Source organism: Papilio machaon, chromosome 1, assembly GCF_912999745.1.
Source record: "Papilio machaon chromosome 1, ilPapMach1.1, whole genome shotgun sequence".
NCBI lineage: Eukaryota > Metazoa > Arthropoda > Insecta > Lepidoptera > Papilionidae > Papilio > Papilio machaon.
The window spans coordinates 6,388,412-6,410,925 of record NC_059986.1 but is presented as its reverse complement, the minus strand read 5'-3'; the positions used below and the strand labels follow the sequence as shown (position 1 = coordinate 6,410,925).

General features: G+C 35.3%; 2 protein-coding genes across 4 annotated transcripts; both read right to left on the bottom strand.

Annotated features, from left to right (window-relative positions):
- Positions 1-869: 869 nt before the first annotated feature.
- LOC106720017 (vacuolar protein sorting-associated protein 52 homolog) lies at positions 870-4,032 on the bottom strand. The gene is made up of 7 exons (XM_014514554.2): positions 3,603-4,032; positions 3,215-3,360; positions 2,553-3,120; positions 2,224-2,379; positions 2,035-2,153; positions 1,841-1,964; positions 870-1,576 (listed from the first exon to the last, which is right to left on the bottom strand). Exons 1-7 carry the CDS (start codon positions 3,852-3,854, stop codon positions 947-949), a joined length of 1,995 nt encoding a protein of 664 aa, XP_014370040.2. The 5' UTR covers positions 3,855-4,032; the 3' UTR covers positions 870-946.
- Positions 4,033-5,765: 1,733 nt separating this feature from the next.
- Positions 5,766-18,707, bottom strand: LOC106720018 (probable nuclear hormone receptor HR38). Of its 3 annotated transcripts, XM_045683119.1 has the most exons (5): positions 18,482-18,557; positions 18,295-18,398; positions 9,075-9,151; positions 7,387-8,815; positions 5,766-7,117 (listed from the first exon to the last, which is right to left on the bottom strand). In XM_045683119.1, the coding sequence occupies exons 2-5, from the start codon at positions 18,356-18,358 to the stop codon at positions 6,849-6,851; spliced, it is 1,839 nt and encodes a 612-aa protein (XP_045539075.1). In that variant the 5' UTR covers positions 18,359-18,398; positions 18,482-18,557; the 3' UTR covers positions 5,766-6,848. The 3 variants fall into 3 exon arrangements, with proteins under 3 accessions (XP_045539075.1, XP_014370041.2, XP_045538992.1); XM_014514555.2 differs by having other exon boundaries at positions 5,767-7,117; positions 18,295-18,561; XM_045683036.1 differs by lacking the exon at positions 18,295-18,398 and having other exon boundaries at positions 5,768-7,117; positions 18,482-18,707.
- Between the last annotated feature and the right edge of the window lie 3,807 nt (positions 18,708-22,514).

The window sequence follows — 22,514 nt, the reverse complement described above, 5'->3', positions numbered from 1 at the left end:
ACAAATTCGGCAAAAATTTTATTACCTTTTAATTTTTTAACTCCTTGTAACATTAAGACCAAAGACTACTTTGGTATGTACTCTCTACTAAGAGAGTAATTATTTTATGTCTTTACAATAAAAAATGTATGTAATTAAATATTTTAGCGAATTAAAAGTGATACTTCAGTTTATATTTTTGCATAGCAACAGCGGTTGCCTAGCAACGCGTTTAGCAGGTTAAGTTAACCCGGTAATTATTTGCTACATACAATAATGTATATAAATATTATCTTCTTAATATTGGTAAAATCACTCATTAATGTACCGGTTACTTTAAACAATATAGAAATAAGAAACTTGTAAAAATATACTTAAGCTTTTCGTACACAAGGCTACTTAAATCTTACAGTATCTGGTGATTTTAGTCTCTAAGCGACTCACATAATACATTCGACGAACGGATGAAACAAAAGTATCTGAGATTTTCGTGGCCTTGTGTTCGAAGAGCCTTAGTGTCAAATTGGATGTATGTTATTTAGCATGGATGTTTTGTTTTATACTATTTAACGAGGTGAAATGTGAAATATTAGTAAGTTTTAGTTAGGAATAACTAATTAAAATGTAGTTTATTCACGTAAGCCAGTGTACATTTGTTAGTTATTATTCATGGATTACCTCTTTCTGAGACCATTTCGGTGTATTCAGAACTGTTAGGTTAAGCTAAAATTGAAAAAACTGCTGCTTTCAAACGGGTTTCAGTTTGCGCACTATACTCTCTGTGATTTATGTAGGATTTAAATAAAAAAATAAAGATTTGAGTTTTAAAAATTATTTTTATTTTCATTATTCAAAAGTCTAGTTCTAGTCATACTTACAAATATCATAAATAAACATACAACTTACAATAAATTTCTTTTTAAATACATGTCAATAACGAGATAAATGAATTACTAAATTAAATAAGTTAATAATTCGTTTTATATTTCTTTATTTCAACCATTATAACGTGAATGTTGACCAACTGGGTACGTGCATTGGGTGTTAATAATTTAACAAATTTATGATAATACTGTACAAAGTTGGTGAGAGCCATTTGCAATAATCCCGATCCTGTGACGAGATTGGGGAATGAGACGAGAACTTCTCTATGAATTTCTTCAAGACTTTGTTTCCAGCCGGCTGTGAAAGATGCCACCAAAGACATTGATTTCTTTTCTAAAGTCGCTAACTCATTTGTTTTGCCATTTTCGAGTAACTGTTCACCTTCTTTTACAAACTGCATCAGACCACCGAAATGTGGACTTAATATTTCTTCAACATATTCTGTACTTCTTGCCTGTAATTGTTCTCTAAAGCTTTCCGCCTCTTTTGTATTGTCTCTGGTCCTTTCCATTAATATACTTAGAACCATATCATAATTATTTATCAAAAATATAAGCTGTTGAATCCTCTGTGAAAACTCGGCTGCCATTTTTAATAAGAAACAATGTACTTCGTCTTGTAACAATAATAAGAGATTATTTAATTCTTCAGATGGAAACTGTTCGCTTAAACTCAGCATTGCAGCGGAAAATTCTGCATATCTCCGAGTTATCTAAAATGTAAATAAATTTCAATTTTCCTCCTTAAGCCTAAGATGTCAGGTTCTTTTTACTGCCAAAAGACTAAAGCCAGATTTAATAAATCTACATTAATAATACTACTAACTATTTATAACTCAACAACGGCTGCACCAATTTGGCTGATGGACATTGGTTTTTACCACGTTTCCGTCGTTTTATTTTAATGTCGCGCGGACGGAGCCGCAGGGAAAACTATATATACAGTATAGTTTTACATAATATAGAGTTGTACTTACATAATGGGGGCCAAGTTCTTTGTTAGATAACTTAGCAGGATCACATTCTCTGACACTTTGGATATTTAGTTTCAAAACATATTCTAATCTGGGATACAATGCACTTAATAGCGAATCCCAATAACTGAAAGATAAACATTAAATAGATTAATGAAAGGTTTAAAATTGTCTATATTTAGTAACGCTATATTTACCTGTCTAGTGCAGGTACAGCTCTTTTGTGGCACATCCATTTATAACGGTTTATTAATTGTATGCATAAAAATAGTGCCAAACAATCGTAACATTCCAGTACATAGTTTTCTACACTTTTCTGAAAATAACAAAGAGTTATAATATACTTTTACGGGAAAATTCTCTAAGCAAAAAAAAAAATTACAGACCACAAGTAATGATAGTGTTTTTCCCAATATTCTATCAAAAAGTTCCTGAGCATGACTAGCCTTTACGTGAAAAAATTCAGTAGTAAATAAATATTCCCTGCAGCTGTTATCTACCAGAGCATATTGCAAGCTTCTGAACAATGCTTCATAGGAGTACTGGAACAAAACAATAAGTTTAATTTGTTATTTAATGTTTCATAAACCTTTCTATGGTCTACATTTATTAGGACACTTAAGATAAAATAAAGACATTTATTGTATTTCTTTCTTCATCTCATTTAAATGACTACTAAAAGTTCATAATTTTTAAAGTAGGTTTTAAAAATTACTTTCATCTTCTGCTGAGCATGAGGAACAATGATTGGGGCTTCCAACTGTTGTGCAAGAACATCACCTCGGTTACCAATAGTAAAGATGGTACTTTTATTTTTTAGATTTGTTTTTTGAAAAAATCCTCCTTTAGAACCATCTTCGATTCCCATTAGATCATCTTTTGTAGGAACTTCTTCATATTTAAGTTTATCTAATCTTGATGCATATGATTTAAAATAAGAATAATAAACTTTGCTCAAAGTGTCAATATATTCATTACATATTTCCTGAGCAACATTTCGCTCATTAGTTAAAACAAACTCAAAGAAAAACTTGTATTTCAGCATCGCATTTTGAGGTATTTGATAATTAGCCATTGGTTTACGGAATTTATATATTTGTTCCAAGATATATGTTCTTATTTTTGCTACAGCTTTTATTTTCAACTTCTCCAATACATCCTTTACATCATGGCAGGCTTTAGTTTCTTTGAAATCTTGTTCTTTAACAAAGTTTATTTTTTGATTCAATATTGCCAATTGGACCATAAATTCTTTATCAATTACAGGAACATTATTAATTCCACTGAAAAATACAACAAAAAAAGAGTGTTGATGTTCATTACTATCAAAAATCTATTAAGATAGTAAATTACACCCTAAAAATAATAAGACCTTACAATATAAGTGTTTCAGATACAGCCATGTCCTCTATAAATGAGGACAGTGGTCCTTTGAGTGCTTGTCTGTTTGAAAGTTGTACTGACATGTTGACAGATCGCTTTTGTAAACTGATGATCTCATTGCTTATACTTCCTAAATCATTCTGAAAAGAAAAACATTCTATAGAAAGGTAAGTACCTACAGAACCTATGGCTAAAATATTTTTTTTCTTTTGAAATCCAAGACACATTTAGTGTCTATTCTAGCAGTATGTAATTGGAAGCTATAAATAAAAAGCTTATACTTTTTAGCGATTTTAGTGTGTTAATTGAAAAGAGGCTTTTATTGAATCAGTATGAAATGTTTGAATGTTGAAATTTTATAAAGAACTTTGAGAATACGTACTTGGAACACTAATAGCATACTTTCCATGCGAGCTAATATACCGTCGCATTCCTCAATCTGACCATGCAGAGAGGCGATGTTTTCGCTCTCTCTCAAATAATCGGCAACTGAACTTTTTTCAGCTTCTTTGATCCCCTTATCAATTTGTAATGCGTATTCTCGTAAATCTGTGCCATTTTTTAAAACTTCCTGTATTTCAAAGTCTTCGAGGTTCTTGTCCAAAGTATCTTTCGTAATTATTGATTCAGTCATTCTTATAGTATATCACTTTACGAAACTTTTTTTACATACAAATTGTAACCTAAGTGTAGGGATAATAACACGGATGATAATTAAACACATACATGGGGTATCACGGCCCGAAAGAGCATGCAAACAGTCAAAAAATATGGATATAGAAATATCATAAACATAAAAACTTAGTAGTCGCCTGTCATCACTTTAAGCAAAGCAATATGCTGTCAGCTGTCAAATTTCTGTCAGTGTAAAGTCAAAATCAATAAAAAAAAACAAAGATTAAATGATTTAGGTGCCAATCGCAGATAATAAAAAAATTAAAACATTTAAAACAACTTAAAATGGCTAATTGCTTGTTTGGCACAATGGCACAGTCGCGAATTTCGAACATATTATGTTTAGTGCGAGTGTTCACGTTGAATGCCAGGGCGCGTTCTAGCTGGATGGACAGTAGATTGGCGTTGATCGGTGTAATCGGCCTTAGCCGGTTTGAACTGATTGGTTCCGTAAATGCCTGGCGGCCAATGTTGGCTAACATTTTTTGCGCGACCCTTTGAAACATATTAAGTCTCAAAGTAAATGGGCGTCACGCAAAATTTTTACAATTGCAAGTACTGCTATCGATTTTATTAGTCATGTTTTATAGGGACACTACTGAATTATAAACTTTACAGACAACTTGATCGGTCAAAGTGCGTCAAGAGCTTAAAGCACAGTCTAAAGCTTATCATCTGGGTTGGATGAACTACATTACCCCCACCTTTTTACGTAACAATTTATTGTACTGTGCACGTCGTCGTCTATTTGACTTGCAATGATAACAACTCTGATACTTACTGTAATTGTATTCCTGTAGTTGATGTAATAGGTAATGGGCATTGATGAAATATAAATAAAAGAAAATATAAAATTCAATTGACGCCTGTGCGTCAGTATTATTGGGGTGAAATATTTACAAAGAAAAAAATTGTATAACATGTAACAAAAGCACATCACACAGTTGTTGATATAAAAGAAATGCAGCAATAGTCCTATTTATGAAACTTAAAGATTAGGTTGACTTTCTAAAATATCTATGTTGAATCGTTTATGATATAGATTGTTCTCTTCTACTCAGCGCAATCTACATTTAAGTGTGAAATAGGGAGTACTCGAATGTTAAATATTGTATTAATCATGTACAGATTTTTTTTAATAATACAAAGATGGAATGTTTTGACAGATATCAAGGGAGAGACGAATAAATTTAACAAATAGGTAGCACTTGCATTATCAGCGTTAGGTTCCAGTATTGATGATAACAATTGAAATTTGGACTATTTGTTAAGCACAACAGTATCATGTACGATAAGTCAACGATAAAACGTTACACATAAAATCTATCTTTAAGGGTAAGCATAACGCTTTGTGCTTTTAACACCTACATATCACTTACGCTGCTGTGTATAACAGAACAATAAAAATAATAGTGATACGTTATAAAGAATAAAGAAATAATCTGTTAATTACAATTAAAATTACTTTAAATTAACTAATACATTTAAAGGAGATTGGGCGTTGAGTAAAAAGTTCAGCACAGTCAAATATGTATCAAAATAGATATAAATTTCGTAAAAAAATTATCACATAATTTCTATACAATAACAATTTTTACAATCTAGGACATAATTTTAAACAGTTACCTTACATCTATATATATAAAAGAAAGTCGTGTTAGTTACACCATTTATAACTCAAGAACGGCTGAATCGATTTGACTGAAAATTGGTGGGCAGGTAGCTTAGAACCAGGAAAAGGACATAGGATAATTTTTACCCCGTTTTCTATTTTTTATTCCGCGCGGACGGAGTCGCGGGTAAAAGCTAGTTTTTAATAAAGGTAACAAATATGCATTTTTTATGCATTGCGATTTAACATCATAAAATATATAAGCAATTTATTTACATTTAGCATTTGTACTGAGTGCACCAATTTTACTATACTATACTAGAAGTTCATAGTTCGAATAATTTAAATAGTACGGTAATTTATTACAAAACCATTCGATTGTTTGGTCCATTACACTATTGAAAAAGTCGTAATTTGTTATTCAGCTAAATAATTGGTTAATCCCATTTGATGGATATATCGGGGACTTTTTATTTTGTCACTATCTACGTAAGTAAAGTGATATGTATTTTTGATATCTACTTAAGTAATTAAAAACATGTTAAGGATAATTTCACATTACGACATACATTAGTTATCTAATTAGGAAGGTACTCTTTAAGACACGTGGTTTAAAGAAGTATGGTGGTGTAAACTTGTTGCTGAACTTTTTCTCTAGCCTCGTACAAACACTATAACAAATTACGTTAACATCCTATTATCAAAAATGATTAATATAAAATAAATTAAACCTAAAAGGTAACTTCAAACAACATCTGTTCCGAGGCAGCATCGCGCAGAATGCCTGGCGACTGACGACCGACGCCGGACGCGAATTGCGTGCCTCACCTTGTCGCTCGTAATATTAATATAACTATAAAATTCGGAGTTTACAAGCCAAATTTTACATTAGTAAGTCTTGTGACTAGATTTTTCTTATTTAAATAATACACAAGTAAATAACATAGGAATATTTGTACGACGAGATGCCATCGGATCACGAACGGTAACTCAAATGCAACTATACTTTTAATTAGATTAAATTATAAATATGTAAGATAAAATTGATCCACACGCAAAAATGTACAGTTACAATAAATTAAGCTTAATTAATAAATATCGATATCTCACGAAAGACTTATATGTTAAGGTTTGTTTTCTCAAAATAAAATTTATTAAAACGAGTGTGAACCGATTCCGTCGGATATCCAGTCCAATGTCCAACTAGTCTAAAAATATATTAAATCTAAGTAAACACTTATAAAAATAACGGAGTCGGCTCTAAGGATAGAAGGATTCGCGTTACGAAGGCGGGGAATGGTCCTCGGGGATCGTGCAAGGCGATGGGGCGCGGTGGAGCGCCTAGAAAGGCAGGCTGGCGCGGAACATGTTCTCTATGAGCGGCGGCGGTGGCACCAGGTCCTCCAACTTAAGGTAGAAGATACGCTGCAGGCCCTGCACCGACAGCGAGCGTAGCTCCGGCAGCGCACCCAGCACACGGCTGAAGTGCGGCGCGCCCGCCCCGCCGCCCGCGCCCGCCCCCGTGCCGCCCGGCATGTGTGCTCGTAGGCAACCAATGATCTTCATTTGTAACTGCTCCACGCGGTGGGGCTCCTTCAGGCCGTGTCTCTCTGTCGATAACAAGAAGCAGCTTTAATAGAGTGAAATATATAAATACTGTATTTTAAATGATATCAAAACAGTGCTACTACTGCTTTTAATTAATTTGCGGATGATAATATAACATTGCAATGCGTAACCAAATGTTTTAATTGAGTCTGTTTTTGTCCTCATAAATTTTGTTTATGTTGTCGGTGCATTGATTTTAATATAAATGTACTTGTTTCTAAAATTTTCACCTTTTAATATTTAAGGTATGTACTGAGTTAAGTTTTAATACCTGTTATTAAAGTCAATGCGCAGAGGCATGCGAAGGTTGAGATGTCGATGTCCATGGAGTGCAGTGTGTTGCTAAAGTCGAGCACAGCGTGCAACCAATCACCAAAGGCGCGCTGGCACTGGCGCTTGTCCAGCACAAGGCCGTTGCAGAAGGTGAGCTTGGTGTCGTCAGGCCGCGTGCGGTATGCCAGTCGCAACACGAACAGCTCGAGCCGCGCCGACGCGAACAGCTGCTCCCGGTCTTCTATGCATAGCTCCCCGTACCCCGGCACTTTCTCCGCGAACACTTTGATCATATCGATCGACGTCGTCAAGAGCGAGTAGAACTGCTGAATCACATCCAAGTCCGATAGAGGGGGCTCCATAGGATTCGGCTCTCTGTACTGGGAGTAATCGAGGTTAGCAAAATCTGGCGAGGTGTCCACGTGAGCTCTGACGAGAGCAGTGATCAAGGAGATTGGCGGGCTCGGCGGTGATTCCTGAGGGCATTTAGGTTTCGAGGGTAATCTTCCTCGTCTTCCTTTCAATGAGTCGGTTCGAACTACCTCTTTAACCATGCCGACAGCGAGACATTTCTGGAAACGGCAAAATTGGCACCTATTTCTTCTTCTCTTGTCTACCGGGCACGATTTTTCAGCTAAGCACACATATTTTGACCCCTTCTGTACGGTTCGCTTAAAGAATCCTTTGCAGCCTTCGCAAGTGCGGACTCCGTAGTGTTGGCAGGCCGCGGTGTCGCCGCACACAGCGCACAGCTGGCTGGGCGAAGGAGGCGCAGCGCGCGCGGCCGCCGCGTCCGGAGCTGCTCCGCCAGGCGAACTCGATGCAGAACTAGGCGCGGATGCTTGCATGCATTGAACTCTTCCATGAACCTTCGGACTATCATTCGAACTATTAGATTCCGATCGCTGGACCGGCAATGACGCCCGGCGTTGCCTCGATCCTTGATCTGAAGATATATGTAAGTCGATCGAACTCGGGAACGGAGGCAAGGAATAGGAGTCTTGATTCGGGGCGACTCCTCCCGTGTCAAACGTCGGGCTACACGGCTGAGCCGGAGCGTAGTACGTTGAGGGCACATAAGGAAGCGTAGGCTGGTGATATTGGTACAGGAGCTGCGTAGAGGTGTGTCCCTGATGGGAATACGCACTCACGTTGTAGCAATCTTCGTCCATTTTTATCCCGAATTCTGCCATTTCCTGCTTCGGGTATCGGACAGAGTACGTTTCCTCGAAACTTGGCAGCGCGGGGCCTAGTGTTGGCGACGGGGTCTCGCTCACTGGCGTCGCCCGTTGCGATTTAATCTCAAGAGGAATCGGTGCGTGGAATTCGACGTCCGGGAACGGGTCTAAGTTTTCCTCTAGTATTTCCGATGAATCTTCCCGGTATTGCGAGGACAAGAGATCAGTAAAGGATGAACCGTAGTTGCTCTGTAATAGAAAAAAATATGGTTTAGAAAATCAATAATGTAGGCGTAGCAGTGAAGTAGGCGGCAAAGTCGGGCAGGGGCGGCGGCGGTGGGCCAATGGCGAGCCCACTCAGACTGAAGTAATGACTATTTCATGGTGTCATTTGCTATTGTCCACTGCCAATCATGTATAATTTTCTAGTCATACATATTGAAGTGTTAGATTAACGGAAAGGATATTTCTTTTTTTGTTTATTTAGTGGTGCTAAGAAGCAACTTACGTGTGTTTGCAGCAGTAGCATGCTGGAGGAGTTCGACGAGAAGGCGCTTGGCGAGCGCGGCTCGATGGCGCTCGGCCCTGTAACAATCATATTACAAAATTAATAAAAAAGTTGCATATTAACATCTAGTGAATCTGGTTAAAATATATTTTACATATTTCACAATTCTAAGTTAGCTCGGAGCATGAATGCGTGAAGTTGCGGCCTGCGGGTAGCGGCGGGTAGTAGTGGGTAGTGACGAGCTAGTGGCGGGCAACGGCGTTGCGCTTTGAACTATCACGCTATACGATTCATGCATTATTTATATTTACCCTCGGCGAACATACTTTGATTCCTCCTTCACCACAGGCACACGTAATTGCCTAATCGATATACTCTCGCGGTTGTTCGTTGTAACACTAGCCCCGTGTCATACAGAATGATGGTGAAAAAGAAAGGTTTCCCGTTTTATACTGCAGTTTTGCCGCCGAATATTGCCTGTTTGAATACACCGTGTCACGGTGCTTGATTCGCCACGCCCCGAAAATTGAATCCTATACATACAAGTTGTCTATGTTTAGTAAAGAAACACTACAAAAGAATAGCGCTGATTTTTGTATTTTAAACCATATATTGTTGGCTTTAAGTTCTATAATAAAGCACCAAAGATGTCAGAAAATTTTTGGGGCGAAAAGGCGATACATCCCTTGGGAGGTTATGAAATCAGTGGCATTTGCAATTTCTATTATGATAAGAACCATTAATTTCTGTCTTATTAGACTATAAACAAAACGGTACAATTTTCATATTATTACTTGTCAAGAATGATAGAATTAAAATTTTAAAAAATTCAAATTATTATTTTATTGTGTTATTGTTACTTAAAAAAAGATTAATTCCACTTAATACAAACGTACAAAGGATTAGAAGTTATTCCACGGCTTTAACTTTTATTATTTTAGCACCATCATTATGTCTATTTCATGTCATTCACGAAATTATTTAAACTATCAAGTATTCATATGGAGTTATTTGCGTTTATTCAATTTTAAATAATACGACATTAGTTTAAGAGGTTCTTGATTTTCACTAAATATCTAAAACGTGATCAGTACGTATGTACACATTTGTATCTAGAAATGTATTGGGACAAATTCTTCTATGTAAAACGGTGGACTTCCACTACAAAAACATTCGTACAAAATATATTGTGGCCTCACGTTCTCTTTAGCATTTTCTACTATAGTTCCCAATTATATTCAACTTCAATACTTTAGTTAAATTTCGCAACTTTACAGAAACTAGCTAAACAGTTTTTAACATCATAATCTTGATTTGTCCATTTTATCAATCCAATATTATATATTTTTCAATCCAAAATATTTTTTAATAGATATAAAAATTAAAACTACTTATATAATTTTTATAACGTTTCATAAAAGCAAAATAATTTTGAATAGTCACTACTGAGTCAAAAATACTTTCCTCGTATTTTATGGATTTCTATTGGAATGAAAATTATCTTAAATTATTTATCAAAACAATTTTAATCTATACATTTATCGCTCTTCAAATGAAACAAATAAGTTACAGATTGAAGTCAATAAAGTATCGTTAACTTACATAAAATTATAGTTCGGTAGAGATCTATAAGTTTTAAGTGAATGGTTCTTATGCCGACATTTTAATTCTTAATTCCCCAATTCGGAGTTTTCATCAAACGATGATAAAAACTCCGAATTGGGGATGAAAATGTTATAATAAACCATTTGACTGACGAGAAGATAGATCATTTGTGTTTCGTCGTTCGTCAAGGTGCTACGACATGCTACGCCGCCACTACTAAACCGCTAGCATACTTTTATCCCTATACTTTCTTTCCAGACACTAAGAACTTTTTTGTTAATGATCATATCGTTACCATGAGCAAGTTATTGAAAGCGTATATTGAAAGAGCTGCTGAAAAAGTAAGTCAAAATTAATTTAAAAAGCGTTGAAAAAGCGCACAATAGAAAGAAAATAACAAAGACGATTTTTTCAACGGCGACGTTTTCTAGATTGATGATGCCATCTGACATTAAAACGTTAATTATTTCAGTAATTAATAAAGTAAGGAAGACCACAGGCTAGGTTCTATATTATTAGGTAAAATATTTTGTAACTTAAAATAAAATTAAGTACTTAACATTAAAAATGTTTCTTATGATAATAATTAAAAATATTTTAATGGTTATTAAGAAACAAACTTTAGGAAAACGTAAAAAAAAATTACGTTTAAATTTGGAGAAAACCTACCTATAGTTGTAGTTAACATTGACTTATTCAATAACATCAAGCTTAATCATTACGTATAGAGAAATGAGCATAAAAATGTTCTTATCAAAGTGGCATTCTATACTTTGATTATTATTTTATTACTAACTAGTCCCATCTGTTTCCCGAAATAGAAATTACAAGAAGTGAATGTAGCACTTGATATCCAGCGGCATCTATACATTAAGGTTAAACTTCAAGGGGTTGAAAGTACCTGGACTGCAAACCAGGAATTTAATTTTATTGTAGGAGCATAGATGGCGCTACGGTACTAAAATTTCGTATTGATCCTGGCTTGTTATGATTGTGACGTATTTCGTAGAACGCTACCAATGTTGTGTTGATAGACGGAGAGACGCCGTGAATGACGGCTGTAATGTAATGCTTCAGCGTAATCACTATGTAACGTAAGCTTCTGACGAACTTTTGTTGCGTTTGAAGTTTGATAACCCACGTGTAATTCAAGGATGAGGACGTAATTTTGATAACGTGTGCGTTTGTTTTTTACGTGATTTGATTTTATCGACATAACGTAAAATGTTAATCGATTCTAGACAATTAAAAGAAAGCTTAATCGATAGCTTTTATCTAAACGTATAGAAAGATTTTGACTTAAGTTAAGTTATAAACATTACATGTATTTTTGATTTAACTTCTGACAATTAAACTGTTGTAAGTGGTACATAACATATTAGCGCACAGTGTATGTCCGAGCGTGACGTACTAAGGAGTGGTCTTGAACGTGTGCAAGGGTTACGAAAAAAGAGGCGGCAATAATCAAAAATCGTCCTAAACTTCACTTGACTTTCACCAGGACTTTGTCAGGGATGCTGAGACAAAAATGATTCCATGACATTGGCTTGAAGGTAAACGTGATATAGAGTTATTTATGTTCTGCATGAAAATCTCTTAATTTGCGTGCCGTATCTGTTTAACGTATCGCTGCAGATTATCAGCTGTGCCACGATAGGCCTGGGGTGGCGGTAGGGCATACGGTGACGTCATCGGCTCTGACGTCTGACGTTCGCTCTCAAATTGCTGGTGCGAATCGAGTGCCTACATAAAGTTTGACGCGTTAAAGAAACCGCTGGATTTGAACATTTTTTGAATTCTTTTATGGTTAAAAAGGTTACAAAACTACTTTAAGCAAATTATCATTTGAAAAACCAATGAACTAGACGGACTTAATTTCTATAAGATTTCGAATTAAATAGCAGTTCATTCTTTAAGATCGGTGTAACCAACGAGGTCACGGAGGAAAGGGTCATATGTCATACATAGAGAATAGTAAAAAATAGTTAATATATCACGACTATATGTAAAATAATATAATGTTATTATTTATTCGTTATAGCTTAAAATAACGTTAGGAGTGGCCTTTTAAATATGTGTGGGCATCTTTTCAACTTTACACTTATACCTTATTCTGTATTCATATTTACATAGAATATATTAATATGTTTGATACATAAATATATATATTTAGTGGGATTTATTTTTATAGCTTGATTTGTCTATGATTTATTGATTTTGTTAATCAGTCGACAAAATGTAAATATTTGAAATCATTACCTAACCTAAATTGTGTGAACAAACCGCCTTAAGATTTCATTGTCACCAAAAAAAACATAACCGAGCGCTACTCTTGACTTACAATTTTTACAAGAGATGTTTTACAATATATGTATCTCGTGTACAAATTTTAAATGATTAGGTTAAATTAGGTAAATCAGTTATTACCGTAGCCAAAGTAGTAACAAAGATAAAATAGATATCCAGAAAGCTACAAAAATGCTTTAACTTAAAAGACGCAAACTCAATTTTAGTGACAAAAATATTATTAAGAATGTTTTATATTTAAAAAGCTTGGTACACTTTTAAAGTTCTTTTTGAGTTATATTCTATATAAATGAATCGTTATCTTCCACTGACTGAGTTTTAAATTTTACACAAACATACTTGAAATGACCTTGAAGACAAAATACTGCTGTAGATATAAAATAAAATTATATAACTGGGTATATTGAGGAATAAATTTGAATTAATTTCTATTTTGCACTCGCTACAAACGTGTTAGAGTTAGGTATATTTTGTTTGCAAATTTAGTAAAAGTTTCTCAACGACCTTAATGATGTTAGCTAGCCTGTCGCCGAGCTGAACACAAACTTAGACACTTTATTATGCATATCTTAGAACTATGTGATAATGATCGACGAAACTTATCTTTTTATAGACAGGCTTTCTCTAATATTTTTACTGTGGTTTTAGTCATTTGTTTTTTCTGATATAATTTTCTGGTATTATATGTAAATTACATCAAAAGTGCTAGTGACCCAAAGAGTGAATAAAAAATAGAATAAAATCGACGTGTAATATCTGTGAATTTTCGGCATCATGAATTTCCATAGATAAGTTTCAACTTTTTTTTTATTGGTATGGAACAATACTGTATAGCTTACTAAATTTAAACTCAAATTCATATTTTCAAAAATTCCGAATATCAGATATCCGCTCTTATAATTAACCGAGTTTGCAAGGTGTCTATTACACTGTTGTTCCCATAGACATGACATCTATATTTTGCTGGTTAAATAAGATGGATAAACTTAGTTGTTATATCGCCATAGGATATTTATATAATTATAGCGTGGAGATGGTGTTTGGAAGTTTTTAACACGTATTATTCGGTACTCGAATAAAATAAGTTCGAATCGAATATTCATCTACTGCGCCATCGCGGTATTCGACAGCCTATTGACAAAAGGTGATGTGTAATATAGTGGTTCGTAAGATTTGCAAACACGCAGTCTCTAGGAAATATGTCTTTAAATAGAAGAACCAATATTTGATGTCAATAACGTCGAATCAAAGTAGGCAGGCGCATTGTGAAATCATGTTTTGTCACATGCATGTATAATTAATTTTTATCTCCATTGTTATACAATTTTGGATGAGATGGTGTTTATTTTATTCGTTCGAAAGCGTCAAAAGGACTTTTATGGGAATATTTATGCGATGAGGATTTCACAAGCGGACACTGTTGTCATAAAATGATTGCAATGTTGACACTCGGCTTTAAGTGGTCGTATTGACTGCCAAGCCAATTGTAGCTTTAATCTTAACATAAACGATAAAAAACATAATTCTCAGAAACAGAGAATCTTGGTTGTTTCTCTTACTTTTTGCCTCTATACAAGTTAACTTATTCAAGTTAAATTGTCAATCCTTGGGAATTTTGTTGGTAGGATTCGACAAAATCACCAAAATAGAACTTTGGGAATAACCTACTGTTCCTAGAGAATTGTAATAGAATGAAGACTGATTCGACATCTTACCATGTGGGTCTTAATGTAACCATTGAAATTGAAGTTTTTCACTATAAAAAAAACTAGTCTTAAATACGATACGATTTTTGAAGCTAAGTTGAATTTAAACTAGTTCTTTTAATTTTAATATGAAAATTGTTGTTAATAGACCAGGAAACCTGTTAGTTTGGCGTCAAAGCGCTAATAAACAAGTTGTTGCGGTGAGTTTCAGTGTTCCGTGTGGCGACGGCGAATAGTTTCGAGGTAGTTGGTGGGCGGCCGACAGCCGTCAGCCGGCAGCCGCAGCTGGCAAGGGCGTCCTTGAAGCGGGGCGCGGATCGATGGGTGACGTCACACTACGTAAGTCGGCGCGTGACGTCACGGGCGGTGTTCGATCGAGCCGCCATCCCCCATCCCCCAATGCCGGCGTATTTTTAGACCACGTGACGTAATTCCTGCTCGAAAAGCGATAGATTCTCGCAAAATGAATGGCTAAAAATGCGACTTCGTCAGCTGGTTTCTCCGTAGAATTAAACACTTGCTGCTTTTATTTTAGCAGCGGCGTGCTTAAAGCTAATGGGCTTTTTATCAGATTATATTAAAATAGAGATATATACATAGTTATTCAGTTACGTAATCCGATTTGTTAAATAAGAATGGAAACATTCGTGATGGATCTTTTCTATCGCAGATTTTTTTTTAATATCAAAAATGACTCAGTGAAAGTTATTTATTTCATTGATTTTTATAGATTTGACGAAACATGTTTTGATATATTTATTCTCTATTATTTCTACTTGATCTTATTATCTACGTTTTATGTTAATCTATGAAGCTTAATGGACGATATAAAAGTATACGCGGGGCAGCGACCGTCCTACGAGGACGAGGCGGTCGTAGTAAAAGTGACGCAGAGAGCAGACAGGATAGCGAAATTACCCCGGTGACGTCATCCCAGCCAGCGACTGATAGCGAGCCTTATCAACTACGTACATATACGTGTACGTATACAGACACCACTTCAGGAATAACTGACGTACCTATATATCTTTTTTATTTATATCTCAGACGCTGAAATTTATAATTATAGTATATAGAATATAAAAGTAACATGAATAATTACTAACGATTATTCTTATATTTCTTTTAATAAATATTATGAAATATTTAAATAATTTGTGTTATATTATATAGCTAATGTGTTATGTACGTTTATATTATGTTCGTTTTTTATTAGGTTTCAATAAAGTAAATGAGATTCTCTCATATTTCGTTACTTATGTTATATCGTACAGATAAAAGCTATGAAAACTGGTTTGTTTTTATGGTAGTTCCCCACCGACCCACTGATGTTGATTCTACATAAGACATTAATGTCCAGTAATATAACAAAGTTGCTAAAAGTGAAAGTTGTTATCTATTGTGTGTAAAGTAGCGGAAAATCAAATTAGTGCCGTGTTTTATGTAATTAATATTTAGTGACATGATAAATGTCCATCACAAAGACTAAGAATAGACATCGATCAATTATCACCTCTCACCGTTGTATTGGAAAGAGATGTTTTTAATGGAAATTAAATATTAAGTAAGACATCAAGCTTTTTTAACGAAATTCTGTTTGAAAATGATTGTGTCCCTTTGATTTCTGATTTATTATTCTCATATTTGTCATTTTGTTTACCTTTGATGGATTTAGTTTATTACTAAAAGAAAAACTTGATGTCATTTACGTTCTAAAAATTAGAAATGCAACTAAAGGATACACTTAAAAAGGAAGGTGCATATCTCTTTTTATTCTAATTCATGTCTTATAAATAAGATACGAATAAAATTTAAGATATTTTTGCATTGCTAAAATTATAATGAAGTATTTTGTATTTCCTCTCATCGATTGTATAGTAAAGAGGATATTAGTGAGATTATGGATGTTACAATATTGATAGTTGGTAATTTGCAAGGCTCGCATCTTGTATCTCGGCAGGTGCAACGTCTGCCGGTTGCGACAGGCTATTGGGCAAGATGGAGACTCGGAGGCCATACACCTCGCCACCTCGGCCCGTCGACATTCGACACCCAGTACTAGCCTTACCTAATGCCCCGACACAAACAAAAACGGAATTAACTTACTTCTTAACCATCCATTTCGTAAGTACTTAATTAAACTTTATCCTCGTCTTATACCGATAAAGAGTATTTTACATGTTTTTCAATGACAGCAAAACATGTTCTACTAAATTAGACGCACATCTAATATTTAACGTTCGCGAGTTAATTTCATGTGAGCTAATCAAAGGCGATACTAATGTCCGTAATGACAGTCCACCGGCCGGTTTTGTGTATAACTTAGTTTATGATCGACTACATTTTAATTTGACTACATTATTCTGGGTGTATCTCGGCACTAAATATGTTACCGTTCCATAAATATAAAAATATAAAACCTAACTTTCCGCATTCGATAAAATCGGCAGAATGTTTTTAGGTAGGTTTGTAGGGAAACTATACGAAAATTTTAGTCAACAATTTTTCACATTAATGACGTGGTAATTTATATGCGTAATTTTATTTTATTAGGGAGTAAATATTTGGAGACTAAAAAAAGACAAGAGGGAATTAAAATAAATTAATTTAGTCAAATCTTACCTTTTAAGATATTCATGGCGAATAAAATTATATGTGGTAAAAAACTTTTAACAAATAAAAGTAAAAGTTTAATCAAATGAAGGATTACTGAATTTGGTAATTTATAAATTATTTTATAATCCAATACATCAATTTTCTCTGTTTCCTGATCCAATTTGCTTTAAATTTATATCAAAATGTGTTCGACAGAAATGTCTTTGGTGAAATTATTTTTGACGGATAGTTAAAGTTAAAATAATGTGTAAAAGTATGCAATGTTATGGGAAGTAAAGATGCGGCGAGTGTCATCTCGTCTGGTCCCGAATCGTCTGATTTCGAAATGTTTTGCCGCTTTTTATCCTTCGCCCATATTCGCACTTAGTTCGCGTCGCGCTCAATAACAGTAAAAGTTATTGTGACATCGAAACTTTTCAATAGCGGTGCCGAATGCATGTTTAGCGCTTTTTTGTGGTGTTAATGAATAATGCGGATGTTTGTTTACGTCGGCTACGCGCCCGCCACAGACGCATAATATTTATTTTATGTCGCTTCTTGTCTTCTACAATATTTGCGTAATTAATTATGATTTTAATTTGACTTTAGATTTTCTAAACGAAAAATTTAACTTTTTTTAAATAGAGTTAGTAAAAGGTACCTTTGCACTTAAGATTTCATAATTATATTTTCATATATTACCAGGAGGAAATAATTAAAGCTTCGAAAAGCTCTGTAATAATTAACTTCTTCTCTCCACTAAAATTTTTCTTCATTAAATTGTTTATTTAATTGATGATAAAACATAAATAAATCACTACATATTGAATACACATTATTGTTGCAAGAACTTTTTAATTTTTTAAGGTATCAACAAGTTTTACGTTATATTTAAATGAGTAAAAAAACAAGAAAATGTAGTGTTTGTGGGTTTTAAAAAAAGGAATTAAAAAATTAAAAAGTTGTTAAATAAAATAAATAAAGAAAACAAAAAGGGGTTTACATACGTGTGTGGTGGAATCGTTTAAGGGCACAGTGTTTGGTGGAGGGCGTCAGCAACGCACCTCGCATCCTAGCCGATGGCCATCGTCACGACAGTTCCACACAGAGTCTACAACATCCAGAGGTTCTACACAACGAAAGCGAAAATAAACACAGAAGTAGGGGTCCGCGAATCGTCGTGCGGGCGCTGACCTGGCGCAGGCTTGTCAGGGTCCAGAGATGCGGCGCGCGGCTCCAGGGTCAGGTCGAAGCACCCGCCGGACAGTCCCAGTTCGCTCAGCAGGATCCTCATGCGGCCGAGCACATTCCACTCACTGCACGCGCACTCACTCACTCGGTTGCTCTAGAGGCTCGCGGGAGGGCGCGCGGTAGTACGCGCCGGTGAACGGTCGGTGCGATACTGAGGCCGCCGCCGCCGAGGCTGGCGGCTATATCGCGCCGTCTGACGTCACGGCTGCGACGTCACGAACGACGTCACTAACGGTACCTCCCACAACCCGCCCGCCGCCGCCCGCCCCGCGCCCGCTGCCCGCCGCCCGCCCGAGCCCGCACTAACGGCACTGCGAGTACGTGGAGCTTTCGCACGCCCGCTGCCTCCACAGCGCGCGCTGCCGCCGCCTGCCCGTGCCCACTGCCCACTGCCCACAGTTCTCGGTGTCTTTCCTAAGACATCATACCTGATCCTTTTATATTATCCGTCTATTCAAAACCAAAAAAAAAGCTAAAATGTCGTTTAACTCATTGCAAGCCTTTATGAAATCTTGGAAACTGAGTTTTTATAACTTTAAATACAGTTTTGTATTTATTTCATGATGAAATTCTAAATGTAGGGTTGCAATTAATATTTCTAATTGTGGTCTACATTATGTTATAAGCAGAATTAAAGTTGAAATAGAAGTGAAGTGGTAACTTAGGCATAAATTAAACGAAACAAGCTTTTTTGCATTCTTAAATAACATGTGCGTTATAAATATAGTCGTTAAAAATAAAGTTCCATATGAATATTCAGAAAAGTGAAATCGAAACCTAAAACTTCTAAAACTAGATTATTTAAAGTTATAAAACTTTAGTTTCGACACCTCTAGCGATACTATTTGGTTATTTATTATGAGTACTGATTTCAAATCTCAGTTCAGTCACGAATGGGCGTAAAATATTTCCAAAAGAGATACTGGAAAATTATATGATTTGTTAAAGATCAGGTATTATAAAAATGAGTAACAAAACATAAATGTGAGAAAGTTATTTTTATATTGTATGAATTTCTAATTTTTCTCAACTTACTTACTTTGTAGTCTTGAGTGGTAAGATGGTATCATGATAACTAAGCTCTGATGGAAAGTGGGTTAAGGCCATATAGACTTAACCTGATACAACTTAATAAGTGAATATAGAGTTAACATATTTTATATGAAGATAGAATGCTTAGTGGTTTATGTGTTAACAAAGTTTACTAGAGTGGTTTTCTACCATTTCAAGTAAACTCTAGTTCGTGCTTTTAGATAGTTTCAAACAATGTACATACATTCAATAGCCTTATTCACTTATACGTAGTTCTACTCGCAAAAAATATGAAAATATTTGTATAACGTTACACTTACGTTGGATTCAACTTTAGGGCAGCAATTACAAAATGATTGCACTGAAATTGCGGAGCTTTTGGTTTTCTTGCGAAAATTCCAAAATTCTTTATCCGTAATTAGGTGTCATTACATGTAATTACTGTTGATACTAAACGCGGGTCGTACGACAGAAATCGGGATTGTTTTCATACCGAGACACCTTTTTGTGGTGAAACGTCAATTATTTAAAAAATATTAAAAATTTTCTTTTTAAATTAAAAAACTTATTCACTCAGCTTGTATGATACTTTATTATGTGATAGGTACTATTCAAAGTAAGTCAATGCATTAGTTTGACATTTGTAATATTTTATTTTTAACTAGCTTTTACCCGCGACTCCGTCCACGCGGAATAAAAAATAGAAAACGGGGTAAAAATTATCCTATGTCCGTTTCCTGGTTCTAAGCTACCTGTCCACCAATTTTCAGTCAAATCAATTCAGCCGTTCTTGAGTTATAAATGGTGTAACTAACACAACTTTCTTTTATATATATAGAAGACAAATACTTCATATTTATTTTTGCATAAATAGTAATTTTGAGCTTTTTAACCATAGACGATTTTTGTTCATTAACCCTTTTGTGTATGATCGATATAAAGAGGGGACATTTATAAATCAAGTGAGTGTGTTCTGTATCGGTTTTAAAGAGGTTCTTTTTAGTGACATTTCATTTTAACCAACAAGTTATGATTAAACAGCTGTATGTCATTGCATTAATTTTTTCAACTACTTAGAATTTATTTATAAATCTCACATTTCTCTCTAAATAATCTTATTAAAACTGTCTGTAAAAATACCATATTACCTGATTAAGTAAAGTTTTACACGGTCACTATGTAAAAGAGTTTTGTAGGTCATGTTTTGTTTTTGCTGAAATTTTTCACCTTCCAGGCATAACAGGGAGGCATAGTTTTAATATTATTATGTACTACGAAGTTTGAAATAGTATTTTAATACGAGTCGATAGATATCGTAGAGTTGAATATTTGTGTATAAGTGTCGTGTTGGACGCAATTAGGTCCGGATCGAGGTTCGGAGACAAATGCAGCGGTGACGCGGCGTCGCGGCGTCCGGCGCATCGCGGCCTCATTCGGCCGGCAGCGGGAGCTCGCCTTCCGCATTGCGAGGGCGACTCACCGCGGCTATACACAGCCCCTAGTCTATTCTCTTCGCATATGGGACGCCCTGACAGATTGCCTGATTAATTGTCAGCTTTATTGCGTACTTAGCGATATGTACTGATTTTGTTTTGAATTAAATATGGAGCAAAATAAACAGATACATTACGTCCATAGTGGTTCATATTTATAATGGTCCTTATTTTCTTGTTTAATCATTTGATTTGTATAAACCATGTCAATCTTTTGTATATTTAGATAAACCTTGCAAAATATATCGTCAAGCGTCGGTGGTTCAGGGATAAGAACTTGACTTGTAATCTACAGTTCCTAGGTTCGAATTCCGTCATGTATCAATGTGTTTTTCGATTTTCGATTTAGTGGTTGAGTATGGCCTGGTCACCCTAACTTTAGGATAGGCTCCGAGCCTCGGGATGTGTACTGAGATGATGATGAAGCAAAAGTTATAACTACTATGTTATACCCTGAAAAAAAGCTTTGTATAGAACTATCGGTCCATTTTTATTGGGTTCGGCCGGCACTTGGGTGTGCAATACTTTGTTAACCTTAATAATCTTTGAATAGACATGACAATATGTTTGTATACAGATGCTACGATAGTTGAAATTCGTAGTAAAACGAGTGTGAAATATAACTGCAAGCTTTTGCGTTTCGTCAGCACAGTCTAGCGCGTCTTCCGCGGCGTCCGCATTCAGTGCATGTATTTGCGGCAGGTCTGCGGTCGGTTGCGGCCCGCCGGCGGTCGGTGGTCGCATGCCCTAGTACTATTTGTTGCTCAGCACGGGCAAACGTCCAGTTATTCTAATTTTACTTATAATCGATGCCGGTCGCTTCGCCGACTCATCGACAAAAGACTTGCTCATCCGTCAAAGGGGAAGCGGTATGCGACATACCTTTAGTCTTAATTTTATTATAAATTATGTGAAAAAAATAGCTTTTATCAGGACAAAAGAAGGGGAAGCTTACGTTTACCTGCTGGAAATAAGATTAGCTTATAATTGTTAAAACTTCCGTGAGACAGTTTTGACAAACTACCTTCACACTAATGAAAAGTCCTAGAAGGCCTTCGACACCAGTCGGTACTTACACCTGGTAACTAGTAAGTCATTCCATTTTATAAAATTAAATTTTTAATTAGTATCCGACTAATATCAGAGATGTTTGGTGAGAATATCGGTGATGTTTTTGCGCCTATGTAAGTTTGTTTTATGTATGTGGATTTATATATATGTAAGATTCATTGTAACGGCCTAGAGGCTAAACAACTGAAGTGTGTGGATTAGTCAGATGTCATACGATTCGTCTTCTTCTCCGGAGTTACATCTGCACAAAACACATACAGTGGACGTAAGAATAAATTCTAAATTTAAGTATCTAAGTTCAAGCCATATCTTTTTGTATTACTAACCGTTGGTTTCTGAGACCAATAAATGAGTATAAAACATGTCGTCATCCCAGTCAT

What these genes read in the sequence shown, in the direction of transcription:
- LOC106720017 (XM_014514554.2), bottom strand. Translation starts at nt 3,854, where the DNA reads ATGACTGAATCAATAATTACGAAAGATACTTTGGACAAGAACCTCGAA. An exon ending in ATGCTCAGCAGAAGATGAAA is followed by an intron (nt 2,380 to 2,552) that starts GTAATTTTTAAA and finishes GTTTTGTTCCAG; the next exon opens with TACTCCTATGAAGCATTGTT. An exon ending in AAACACTATCATTACTTGTG is followed by an intron (nt 2,154 to 2,223) that starts GTCTGTAATTTT and finishes TGTTATTTTCAG; the next exon opens with AAAAGTGTAGAAAACTATGT.
- LOC106720018 (XM_045683036.1), bottom strand. Translation starts at nt 18,581, where the DNA reads ATGAGGATCCTGCTGAGCGAACTGGGACTGTCCGGCGGGTGCTTCGAC. An exon ending in TGCTACTGCTGCAAACACAC is followed by an intron (nt 8,816 to 9,074) that starts GTAAGTTGCTTC and finishes TTTCTATTACAG; the next exon opens with AGCAACTACGGTTCATCCTT. An exon ending in CGCATTGACTTTAATAACAG is followed by an intron (nt 7,118 to 7,386) that starts GTATTAAAACTT and finishes TGTTATCGACAG; the next exon opens with AGAGACACGGCCTGAAGGAG.